The sequence below is a fragment of the Gossypium hirsutum genome, chromosome A10 (genome assembly GCF_007990345.1).
Source record: "Gossypium hirsutum isolate 1008001.06 chromosome A10, Gossypium_hirsutum_v2.1, whole genome shotgun sequence".
Taxonomy (NCBI): Eukaryota; Viridiplantae; Streptophyta; class Magnoliopsida; order Malvales; family Malvaceae; genus Gossypium; species Gossypium hirsutum.
In genome coordinates this window covers 78306586-78319762 of record NC_053433.1, presented here as the reverse complement: position 1 = coordinate 78319762, position 13177 = coordinate 78306586, and the positions used below count along the sequence as shown (strand labels likewise).

Genomic DNA, 13177 nt, shown 5'->3' with positions numbered 1-13177 from the left:
AAACTTTGTGCCTTTTGGGTTTTTTTTTTGCTTTATTTTTTTTCTTGAAATCTAGTTTTGATATTGCGGGCGTGGTTTTTTTGTTGTTTTTTCAGATATTTGTTTGTTGGGGCAACATTTAGTATATCTTGTTTTCTCCCTCTTTATTAATGGAAGACAACTATTTATCTAAAAAAAAAGAGTAAAAAATTATAGCGAGTCCTAACCTTAATGCATATGGTTTTTTTTATAATACTTATGGTTGTTGAAGTGTAGATATAAATTTTTAAAAAGAATTTACTAATGTTTTAATGATTTATCAATATATCTAAATTTTACTAATATTTTAAAGATTTATCAATATTTCTAAGCTTTTATCAAAATTGATCATTTACAAGAATATTTAAAGATTTATCAATATATATAAATATTTATCAATATTTCTAAGACTTCTAAAGCTCATGGAAGAAGTGTTGGTTTTTGAGACATAATCTTAAAATTAACTTATTTTTTAGAAGTATTAAAAAAACAATATTCGACCAATAATCTCTTGACTCAATGACAAGATCATTATATTATAAGAGAAATTATTTAATAAATTCTTTCCACCACATTATATGTACATTAAATTAAACTTTCAAATAAAAAATTTCTCTTTTAATTGGACAAAATTATAAATGATATGATAAAATAATCCATAAAATAATTCCTTGGAGATAGGAAAATTTAAATTCCATCCAAATCATCTCATTCTCCTCCCCTAATTAAATATATTCGAATAAAAAACTCAATTAACATCCCTTAATTTTCTGAACCGTTTGGAGGTTTTGTCATCATACGGCTGGGAGCAGCTATCCATTTTCAATAATCGTGTTCAAAAAGAGACGCTAGAGTTACAATCAATGTCCTGTGAAACACGGTACTCAATAAATAAGAGCACTACCCCGACCAGAAAATATATAAAGAAGACAACTACACGTGGGCCATCTTTCCCTTGCAAAAATCTAAACGCTCCGTGACTTTATCTCCCTAATTTTCTTTTCATTTGATTTAACGCAGTAATTAAAAAGGAAGGCAGAATTTTAGCCTGCAATTATTAAAAATAAATAAAAAGAAAAACCCTGTTCCAGGGGACCTGAGAAGCCATTATCTTTTCTTCCAAGTGGCGGTTTACTGAAGTAAAAACAATTAATTACGATTTAATTTGACGATAAATTATATAATTACTTATATTATTATATAAAAGTAATAGAATGATCAATGAGTTGGACTTTCTTCGAAAAATATATTTTTTTCTGGAACTATTTTCGTTTAACCATTTCTGTTTATTTCTTTTACAGCTCTCAGGCCTAAGCCAGATCGGCGATCTGTTGAGCTAATTTTCTTTTAGTAGATTAAGAGTTTCAGTATTTGAATTGGTGGTTTTTTTTTCTTAATTCTCAATAAGTTTGCTTTCATTCTAGTTTTTAATCTTTAGCTCTTTTTTTTTTTTCTGAAATACGAAGTTTGATGACCTTGAATTTTGCTGATTCTTCCTTGACACATGATAGAAATTTAGTTAGTGCTTTTTGTTTCTAGTGTTGTTCTAAGTTTGACCGTTATGATCAATGAGTAAATTGGCATGTTTTGTTCATTTTCTTCGGATTGTTGTGTAGTATTTTAGTTGATTTTTGTTTTTGGTGTTAATTTGGATTTTCAGATAAGTGTGTGCTTGTATTTTCATTGAAGAAAAATGGGGGTAATGTCAAGACGGGTTGTGCCCGCTTGCGGTAACCTCTGTTTCTTCTGCCCTTCGATGCGTGCAAGGTCAAGACAACCTGTTAAAAGATACAAGAAGTTGCTAGCTGAAATTTTCCCCCGAAATCAGGTAATTTCCAGCTCATCTTCTGTCTATTTTTACTTGAATTTGGGAATTTTTAACTAGTTATTTCTTTAATGTTTGGTTCTTCTAGTGAAAATTGCCTTTGGATACTAGTCCAGCTTGTTTATTGTTTTGTAGTTTATACTGAACGATTGACGTTCAATATTAAATTCCGTTAAGCGTGTAGTATGATTCTGATATTGTCTATTTGTATTGAGTGATGGCTTTAAGACGTGTAATAGATATAGATTTTGAAGTTTATAGAAGTATACATTGCCTGTAAGATCTACCACAATAACTGCTGCTGCTGATATTTTTGTTTTAGCTGCGTAAGTTAAAGTTTCTAATGTCTGTGGTATTTGATATTGTTGAACAATACCAACATTGACGAAGAAGTGAACCTATTTCTATTAGTTTGTTCTTATATTTGGGATCACATTTATATGCTTCTGGAAATGGTCGTTAGGCCCTTTGAATGGTAACATACCTCTTCAACCCAGATTGTGGGCAGAAAACATTATAAAAAGGAAGAAAAACGGGTATTTGATATGCTTACCAATTTTCCAATTGCATTTGATTTGACAGGATGCAGAACCAAACGATAGGAAAATTGGGAAGCTCTGTGAATATGCTTCGAGGAACCCATTAAGAATACCGAAGGTATTGTGGGTTTTCTTTTAGTTCATTTATCCTGGAGGAGTTTGATTCTAATATGGAATTCTTAAATGTTAATATTCTGTTTTCCACTATTTTGTTGGCGAGTTCTTATCCCCATTTTCAAAATTTTTTACAATGTTGGTTTCCACAATTTTTTTTTTGACAAGTGCTTATCTTTATCTCTGCTAGTCTAAATGAAAATACGAAACTTGTAAGTGACAACATGGCTACCTATTTTTCTATTATATTGGCTTCTCTAATAATAAGTTTGGTGATGTTTTATATCTTCTAGTTGTTTAGGATCCAATCTTGCTTTTAAGATGGTTATTTTATATTGGTTAAATTTGAGATGGTTTGCAAATATTTTCTGAAATGTTGGTAAATTTTGTCAAGAAATGTGCAAAACTGTGTTTTAATTGGTATTAATCTTCGGAAAGTTCAAATTAATGCAAGTATCGTTGAGATGTTCAAAATTAGTTTGAAATTTACTAAATCCTGAAATGCATATAACTTATCTGAATTGCTTGCTGATTTGTTTTTTCACATCTTTAAACAATTTGTCTGCACAGATTACAAGTAACCTAGAGCAAAGATGTTTCAAGGATTTACGGAATGAGAACTTTGGATGTGTGAAAGCTGTATTGTGCATTTATAGGAAACTGCTATCGTCATGTAAGGAGCAGATGTAAGTTTGATGTGTTGAAAGTTTAACATTTAATGATATAAAAATCTTTTGGCATCTATTTTTCAGCCACATTTCGTTTTGGGGTGTGCAGTTTGGAGCAGGGGAGTTTCAAAGAAAGAACCACTGACTTTAATAACTATATGTTAGGTAGAGCATAATATTTGGCTTGTTATTGTAACTTATTGTTTAAGGGTTGGGGGACCATATTCTAGCAGGGATTAAACGTTGGAAGATAACTACTTATTAATTTATAATCTAATTACTAACCTTCTTTGTTATTATCTGAAGTTTCACCTTGTTTTTGGTTGCATGTCAAGAATACTGGTAATATAAAGATTAACATTTTGGTTTTATCAATTAAAAAGGTACATATGTTCAATAAATAATATGTAATGCTTTTTATGTTTTGAGAGATTATATTACTAAGGTGCAGATGCTTCCTTAGAACTTTGACATGTCAACTAAACTTTTGAGTATTTTGTGATTCTAAAAACTTAACCATATTTTTGCATAAAAAAATAAAATGGGTTTACGATGTAGTTCAAGATCATGCTTAGTGAAGGATTAAATTATTTAGAAAATTATTCTAGTAATTTTATCTACTTTCATGGATTCAGTTTTCATTTTTTGTATTTAGGGAACTAATCAGGTGTTTATGATTGTCTTCATTGTTTATATTTACGTTAGTTTATGAGGTAGCTTTTATTTTATTTGTATCATTCACGGGAGCACTTTATTCTTGCAGGCCACTTTTTGCTAGTAGTTTATTAGGGATCATTCGGGCTCTTTTGGAACAAACCCGACAGGATGAAATGCGAATTTTGGGTTGCAATGCTCTTGTAGATTTCATAAATAGTCAGGTGCGTTGTAGTACTGAAATGCCAGTGGTACGTACAGGTGTGGCACTGATAGCAGTTGCCAAGTAGCCTTCGAACTTGATGTTTCTATCACTGCCTTTTAAGTTTTTAATGTAGACAACTTACTGGACTGAAACCTGCAGAATAATTATATAGCAGATTAGCAGTTCACTTTTTGGTTTTAGATCACAAACAGAATAGAGACAGAATGATTTACATATTAGCTGTAACTGGCATATTTTTTTTCTAATTCTATGGGATTTGAAACTAGATGGATGGCACACATATGTTCCAATTAGAGGGTCTTATTCCTAAACTTTGTCAACTGGCTCAAGAAGATGGAGATGATGACAGAGCTTTGCATTTACGTTCATCAGGATTGCAAGTTCTGGCTTCCATGGTAGAGTTTTCTCTTTGATTTTGAATATTTCACAAAAGTAACTCTTCTTTCCCAAATAATAAATGCACTTACATTAGCTGAGCTAACAATTTTAAGTAACCATAACTTTTCCTCCTTATTACACATGCATGCATATATTCAAACCGTCATTGTGTTCTCTTTTATCTATTATTTCTTGTATCTAACACTTGTTGTAGTTGTGTGCATGCATGTCTTTCTGGCATTCTTTTCTTCACAAATTTCCTATTCTGCTGATTTAGACTTGTTTCCAGTGAACTTTCTGGTTTGATTACCGGAAATGACTACTGTCTACCAGTTTTAAGGATAGGCTCGGCAAGATTATCATACAGCTTATTTAAATATTTTCAAGTAGCTTCTTCTTTTCTACCTTTATGCAACAGTCCGAATCCTTAGTTAGAAGACATCCTTTAAACTAAGTGGCTGACTTATTGCAATATTTTTCAATGGAGAGAGGCTTGGTTTTCGCTGCTTTGTGTTTCTTAATGTAGGATAAGCTTGAGTCTAGACTAGTTAACAGTTCAAACAGTTGTTTAGATTGATTTTTTTTTTAGATATGAAAGAAGTTAATTCTGTAAGGACTGTAAGGGAATAAGGGGTTATCAAGTGTGCTTTTGTTGAACTTACAGCTTTAATCCACCTGTAAATAACCTTATGTTGTAAAAAAAATGGGTTAGCATCCAGTTCTTTACAAGTCAGATTAATTCCTGCTTTTTTTCATGGTGTTTCTCTTTTTAAATAATTTTATTCAGATATTTTATTCATTAATAATGTTTCATTTTCGGTACTTCTTTTCTCATTTAGTATTTTCTACTCATATTTGTTTACTTTGACTTCCAATTCTTGTCACTTACCACTTTCTCTTTTTCTCATTACTTCTGCCTAGGTCTGCTTCATGGGTGAACACTCTCATATTTCAATGGACTTCGATAGTGTAAGTTATCTTTTCCAGTTGTGGCTTTCCTACCAATTCACTTTTGTATTCAAATCTTGATGCTTCTCTGATCTGATACAATTTAATTATGCAAATGTAACTAAGTATATTTTAGTCCTAGCTGCAGCTTCACTGAAAAATCTTGAAATAATTAAGTCTGTTTCACCCAACTGGAACTTCATTAGAAAGATTGAAACGGAGCTGAAACATAAAGAGAAGTATATTTTTGTCCACTCAAAATTTTGGATTAATCTCTTTATCTGTTTCTCAGTTCAGCTTCTCTAAGTTCTATTTTGGAGTTTCAGCCTTTTGCCTCTTGAATCTCCTAAATATTGTAAAGCGCACAGTAGACAAACAGATGAGCAGTAGGTATTGGCCTTTTTGTTCATCATGAATTTTTTATCTTGTGTAGATCATATCAGTGACCTTGGAGAACTACATGGATATCCAAATGTCCCCTGTCAATGGAAGTAAAGTGGGTGAAAATGGTTCATCCGTCCTAGATATCGATGAGAAGTCATTGTCTGTACCAAACCTTGTAATTAACCCAGACTTTGATCCAACCATGTACGGCATTATTTCATTATAACTCATTGCATTCAGTTCATTAGGATATATTTTGTGATATGTCCAAATATAATCTGCTTCATTTGGCTCTTTAACAGGGATACTTCCAAAAGTCCATCTTATTGGGCAAGGGTTATCTTGGGTAATATAGCCAGATTGGCAAAAGAAGCAACAACTATCCGGCGAGTTCTTGAACCTCTTTTTCATAATTTTGATGCTGAAAATCACTGGTCCAAAGAGAAAGGAGTTGCTTTTTCTCTTTTAATGTACTTGCAGTTGCTAATTGAAGAAACAGGTTGCTTTGAAATTTTTAGCATTAATCCTTCTTACTATATACCTTTTTTAATAAATTTTTTTGTAGATATAATGATATTTATATTTTGATATCAGGAGAAAAATCTGATCAACTATTGGCTATCTTGGTGAAGCACATGGAGCATAAGAATGTAGCCAAGCAACCTCATATACAAGTTAACATTGTCAATGTCATAACTCAGCTTGCACAAAATGCAAAGCTTCAGCCCTCAATGGCAATCATTGGTACAATAGCTGACTTGATGAAGCATTTACGAAAGTGCCTTCAAAATTTAGCTGAACTATCAAGTTCTGGGGGTGAAATTGATAAATATAGCACTGATCTCCTGTTGGCCTTAGAAAAGTGTATCTCACAGCTCTCAAATAAGGTTGGGAAAATGTTCTTGTGCACATCCAACTTCTAGTTGAATCTAGTTATTTAAGATACTTACAGAAGCTTTTTTTCCCCCCATTTAGTTGAAACTCTTTTTTTATATGTATTTAACAGGTTGGGGATGTGGGACCAATTCTTGATATGATGGCTGTGGTACTAGAGAATATTTCCACCAACAGTATTGTTGCAAGATCAACAATCTCTTCTGTTCATCGAACTGCTAATATCATTTCTTCCATCCCAAACATATCATATCATAAAAAGGCAAGTATTCTTGGGTAATATAATGTCATATTTGTTCTTATCTTGTACATGCATGTAAGTTCTAAGTTCTGACATTATAATCTGTCACAGACCTTCCCTGATGCTCTATTTCACCAGTTGCTCCTTGCAATGTCCCATCCAGACCATGAAACTCGAGTTGGGGCACACAGCATTTTCTCCATTGTGCTTATGCCGTCCTTGCTTTCGCCTTCATCAGAACAAAATAAAAAAATTGCTGAAACTGTTTCTTCTGACTTATCAGTTAGTGCATCTGTGAAGGTAAGAAGTCACAGCTTTGCCTTTCAGGATGAAGGTAAAGAACAAACAGAAAGACTAAAAGAAAATGGAAATGAAGGATCAATAATCTATCAGTCCCATGGGAATTCATTTAGTTTCAAGCATGCACTGGGTGATAGAAAAATGGTGTGAAACTGTTCTCATTTTCTTTTTTTGGTGTTATTATCAATTAGACAACTATTTAGTTTTCTTATGTATCTGAATTTTTTTAGCAGCTCACTTCCCTTCGTTTAAGCAGCCATCAAGTGAGTCTTCTTCTTTCATCAATATGGGTCCAGGCGAATTCCACCGATAATACCCCTGCAAATTTTGAGGCTATGGCCCATTCATTTTATCTTGCAGTATTGTTTACCCGATCCAAGGTAACTAGTACTTTTATGCTGCCTTTGTTCCAAAATGTTATTCTCCTGCACTTGGATGGTCTTGGCTCAAAACATGGTTTATCAAAATATAGTATTGGGATAGGAGAACTTTCTTGAGGAATAGAGCTACCTGGCTGGGGATCTTTGGCCTACCACTTCACCTATGGAATTTTTTTTTTTAAGATGAAGTATGATACAAAAAAAGAGGTAGAATAGTGAAATTGGAAAATATGTTACTTTTGGTAATGGAAATATTTTGGAAGAACCCAAAATAGATGAATGGACAACTTATTTATTTGTTGCTACTGCTGATTGTGCTTAATTTGATATTAGAAATGTCCTTTTCAAATATTATAGAAGTTCTAGTTCTCACCATGGATGTTTTTACATGGATGCAAAACAAAATAATAATGTCAACTCCCTCTTTAATGCCTTGTCTCTTTCTAGTTGTCGGTACAATCTACCATCATCCAAAAAACTAAGTGGGATAACAATGTCAACCTTGCTGTTGAATGAACCTAAGTTAGGTTTATCCTTTATTTTTCAACTTGTTTCTGCTGTGAGGTGTGCCGTGGACCAATAATTGGGTTGTGATAGAATTTGGATATGATTTTGAGTTTCTAAGAGGAATGGTCCAGATCTTCTGCTAGGAATATTCCTATGCATTTTGTCTATGGAAATCTGTTACATCTAATTTTTTATGCTATTAGCAGCTTTCTTTGCATTTTGGTAGCTATTTCTGAACTGGTCTATTGATTAACTTGCTGATGATAGACCTCCAGTCACATGGCCCTAGTTCGGGGTTTTCAGTTGGCATTCTCCTTGAGGAGCATCTCTCTGGATCAAGAAGGTATGTTACAGTATTGGTGTTATGTTTAGAAGAGTGAAAGAACTCAGTGCTATATGTACACATGCTGTAGGAGTATGCTTTCTATCCATTTTGTCAAGTGGAAGCCTCACATATTGGATCATTCCATACACTTCCATGACTGTGTTTATGTTTGTTGATGTTAATTGTGATGCTATTTTAATTTTTCTCCCATCGATCTAAAAAATCATCACAAGGAAAACTTTGGCTGAAAAGCTTTATTTTAATTATTGTCTAGATATTTACCAAGTAAAAATATATAATTGATGTATGGTTCTATGCCCGTACAGTTTTCCTGTCAATACGATACCTTTTAGCACATGCTTATTGGGTGCATAAAAGGTAAGTGATTGTTTATGTAAGATCATGAAGGTAAGTGATTGTTTATGTAAGATCATGCACATAATAATAAAGAGGATAGCGTCAAAAATTGCTTTGCATTGAATAGCCTTTTATTTTTTCTTGTCTGTGGTGAGGGAAAATGAACAGTCTTCAAGATGTGATTTATCCCAATTGTGTTGAAGAGTTGACCAGATTCTAGCTAAATAATGTTGGCTGAATTATAGGTGAATTTGTTGAAGATTTCCTAGTTGTGAATATTGGTGTAATTGCTTTAAATAGAGATTAACAAATGTAGATTTCTTTTCCTTATTTTTTGTATTGCCTATGAATAGGATATATGTAATAGACTTTATGCAGGCAATGCAAGTTTGAAACATTCAGATCCAATTGTCTCTCTGTTTTAGCTTGCTAGTAGTTGATGCATGTTACCTGTCCAAGTTTGTGACGTGGTAGGGTTCTTTGTCTCCATGTATACATTATGGAGGGCCTATTGAAGTGGTGTTATCTTGCCACAGTTAAATCATATATTGCATTTAGTCTTATATTAAATTTGGCCTCTTCACATTTCACCAAATGGTTTTAGGTTGGGTGCTTGTTCAATTTGGTTAAAAATTCTAACATCTGTGTCTTGCATGCATGTTGAAGGAGGTTTGCAGCCGTCTCGCAGAAGGTCTCTCTTTACCTTGGCATACTACATGCTTATTTTCTCAGCCAGGGCAGGCGATCTTCCAGAGTTAATTCCTATTGTTAAAGCATCTCTGACAGATAAAATAGTCAGTTTCTTATCCTTCAACTATATTAGATCATTTATATTGATACCGCAGTTCTTTTTTTATATGTGCCAACAAGCTAATACTTGAGTCTATCATCCTTCACACAGGTTGATCCTTACCTCAAATTAGTTGAGGATGTGAGACTCCAGGCGCGTGTGAAATCTGATGTGGACAGTGTAGCATATGGATCAAAGGAAGATGATGCTGCTGCATCGAAAGCTCTCTTGGCAATAGAGCTAGATGATCTTCATTTGAAGGAGACGGTCATTTCCCATTTCATGATTAAGATTGACAAATTGTCGGAGGTAATGCATCAGTTTCTTATTTTTAGTCTTTTGTTTTAAGGTTTATTCTCTGCCATCAGCCCTAGCTCTGTTGACAGTGATAACTATTTACCATTGAAGATGACAAGCAGTTGCATCATCAGAGGTTGTATGATGGGTCTTTCGGTAGTACATTATCATTTACACTGATGTAAATTATTTTTCTTAAAGTGATGATAGTGTGGAACAAAGGTGCTTTGGACTAGATATTTAAGGTTCCTTCATTTAATAAACCTTTTATATGAAAGATTTTGGCTGTGAGCAGCTATTTGTTAACTAATGAAAAGAATCATCATAAAACAGAATGTAATTAGGAGTAATGATGCTTTGAATGGTGGGAGCTACTGCATTAGATGAAATATAAGAAGAAAGGTTCTTATGGCAAGAAAATAGCAGGATAAAATGAGAGAATCATTTATTATCAGTGAATTGTTGCCGTCTCTCCCTTGTTCATGTGTGTGGCTTGTAAAGGGTAATAGTTACATTTATCATCAATGCTCTTGGAAAGGTATTGAGACAATGGTGTTGCATCTTATCAAGTTATTCCAAATTTCATGTCAAAGGAATTGATAGAACTTATCAGAACTTGGTTGCAAATAAGATTTGTAACCACCTCTGTTTGCTTCTTACAGGATGAGTTATCAAGTATTAAGAAACAAATTCTTGAGGGCTTTTCACCAGATGATGCATACCCATTCGGTGCTCCATTGTTTATGGAGACCCCAAGACCATGTTCCCCACTTGCGCAGATGGAGTTTCAGGCATTTGAAGAGGTATATCTTGTTTGGATTACATCCTTTCCTAAAATACTATGATATTGTTTGGTTGACTTGATGGTTTTCTTTCAGATTATGCCACTTGCTGCAATAACTGATGATGAAGCCTTTCCTGAAGGCAATGGAAGTCAATCAGGTCGCAAAGCATCACTATCGCTCAGTACACTAGATGTGCTAAGTGTCAATGAGCTTTTGGATTCGGTAAGATGAGCAGTTAATATATATATATTGCAATTTCTCAATGAATTTGGAAACAATAAGATCTACAAAAGGATGATATGTCTTTATTCAACTCCTTTGGTGAAGAAAGGCGGTGTATGGAGAAGTCTGCCTTTCTTCATCTAAGGTTCTTAGAATTTATAAAATCTTAAAACAGGTAGAGACTGCTTTGTGTTTGTTGGATTGTGGGTGGAATTAAAAATTGCTTCTTTGGGTGGGTAATAAGTTTTGCTACATAACACTGCAGTTTCAGTGCCTTTGTTTTGTGGTAAATGTTTCAAACATTTGCTTTTACTTGCGAGTTGTGTCATACCATACATGTTACATACATCATGTATTCTATTCATGCTAGACAAGATAATATAGCATATAAACTTTAATGCATATAGCCATAAACTGATCAATGAAGTTGACCTAGATCAATCGCGTTTAATTCTTTAACATTAAATTATGCATCTTTGTACCTTACCTTTAGTCATGCATTATGTTTTATTCTCTAACTGTAACCAGCCTCCCTAGTTCAACTTAGTTGGGAATTTGAGGGGTTTTTTTCCTTTCAGAATTGAACAACATATAAACTCATCAATACATGTATTGAGCTACTCAAAACTAAAAAACTTGGAAGTTAGAGGAGAGAAACTATTTAATCGGTTTTATGCTATTTAAATTGATTCTTGGCTTTTGGGTCCAGAGAGCCAATCTAAACATTCTTCATAACATTGTCTCAAGAGATCTATCTAGCTTTCATTCATTTTCTCATGAACTATATTTATTTGTTTGCCGTAGGTTCTGGAAACAGCGCGACAAGTAGCAAGCTTTTCAGTTTCGCCTACACCCATTCCTTATGAACAAATGAGGAGTCAGTGTGAAGCTCTTATAATAGGTAAACAGCAGAAGATGTCGGTGATTCATAGCTTCAAGCATCAACAGGAAGCCAAGGCAACCTTTGAGGAAAATGGAAAGGAGGTCCTCTGTTTACCGAATGTGGTGAGTTGGTTTATGAACACATGAAAAGCATTTGTATTAATGTCTTAATTTCTTGTGTGGAGTCTTTGATTATCCTTTCCACTTTCTTCCCCAAGTAAAAGTGTAATTTGTACCATTGCCTTTCAGTACTGTGGATAATATTACATGTAAATAGTAGTATTATCGATGATTGCTAATAGTATTAATTGGCATGATACAATAGCATGAGTTTAATGAATTAAATAGTATTGATGCAACCAATAATAGTATCTTTTGTGGATTAATCTTTTCTCTATTTCAGAAAGTTGAGTTTTCAGAAGATCTCAAGTTGATTAGCAACGAGCAAGTTCATGCAAGGGGACAACTTGCCCTCTGTTCATTGGAGTATGGACAACATTCATTCAAATTACCGCCATCAAGTCCCTATGACAAGTTCTTGAAAGCAGCTGGATGCTAAAAAGGTTTGATATCTTTTATGCACACATACATGCATACATATATATAACAATATTAGTTAGTTTACTTTCTTCCTTTTCTTTCTGTATTCTTTTCTGGACAATTATTAATGCTTTTCTTTTTCTTTTTATTTTTGTTACCATGGATGCGCATTATTTATGCAACCAATAATAGTAGTTTTGGTAAATTAATTTTTTACTATTTCAGGAAGTGGAGTTTTCAGAAGATCTGAAGTTAATTAGTAAGCAACATTTTTTCAGGTTACTACCATCAAGCCCATATGATAAGTTCCTTGAAAGCAGCTGGATGCTAGAGGTTGGAGACGTTTCATACATGCATATACACATATTATATGTAATAATCCAGACAATTGTCAATTCCTTCAATTTTTTTTTGTATCCGTGGAAGCTTATTCTATGCGATTCTCCCCATTGCACCAAAAACAGAGGTAGGATGGGCGTCATATATTAGAGTATAGTTTGAACATGTTTCTTTTCTTTTGTTTTTGTTTTTCCTTTTTGTATATTGTTTTATAGTAACTTGTACAAGAGAGCATTGTAGGACAAAGATAATTCTTTTGTATGACATTTCCATGATAATGTAACTTTTGGTTTGTCCTCCTTGTTCTGTATGTTATAAAATATTATGATTGATGAATCAAGAAATGCGTTTAGCTTTGTAGGAGTTTAGGTGTCAAACTTATTATTTTAGTCCTATGTCGTTTCTGAATCTTAAAACTCTTTGACTCAATTGCTTGTAGATAGTATAAAAAAATTTCAAGTTTTTTATAAGCTTATTCCCTGAACTTGACAATTTTCTCATATTATCTATTAGATATTTTTTTGGATCAAAATTGATCCCTAATGTTGGGATCTGTCACACAAA

At 33.3% G+C, this 13177-nt stretch overlaps 1 protein-coding gene across 12 annotated transcripts; it reads left to right on the top strand.

Moving 5' to 3' along the window:
• Positions 1–1036: 1036 nt before the first annotated feature.
• LOC107896942 (protein SEMI-ROLLED LEAF 2) lies at positions 1037–12912 on the top strand. Of its 12 annotated transcripts, none has more exons than XM_041079219.1 (21): positions 1037–1157; positions 1679–1846; positions 2426–2500; positions 3067–3182; positions 3928–4042; positions 4311–4439; positions 5344–5391; positions 5804–5958; positions 6057–6253; positions 6349–6641; positions 6761–6910; positions 7001–7333; positions 7423–7569; positions 8344–8419; positions 9425–9552; positions 9660–9857; positions 10508–10648; positions 10724–10852; positions 11657–11857; positions 12138–12297; positions 12500–12912. In XM_041079219.1, exons 2-20 carry the CDS (start codon positions 1712–1714, stop codon positions 12291–12293), a joined length of 2922 nt encoding a protein of 973 aa, XP_040935153.1. In that variant the 5' UTR covers positions 1037–1157; positions 1679–1711; the 3' UTR covers positions 12294–12297; positions 12500–12912. The 12 variants fall into 12 exon arrangements, with proteins under 12 accessions (XP_040935153.1, XP_040935150.1, XP_040935154.1 ...); XM_041079216.1 differs by having other exon boundaries at positions 7420–7569; XM_041079220.1 differs by lacking the exon at positions 1037–1157 and adding an exon at positions 1232–1397 and having other exon boundaries at positions 12553–12912.
• Positions 12913–13177: the final 265 nt, after the last annotated feature.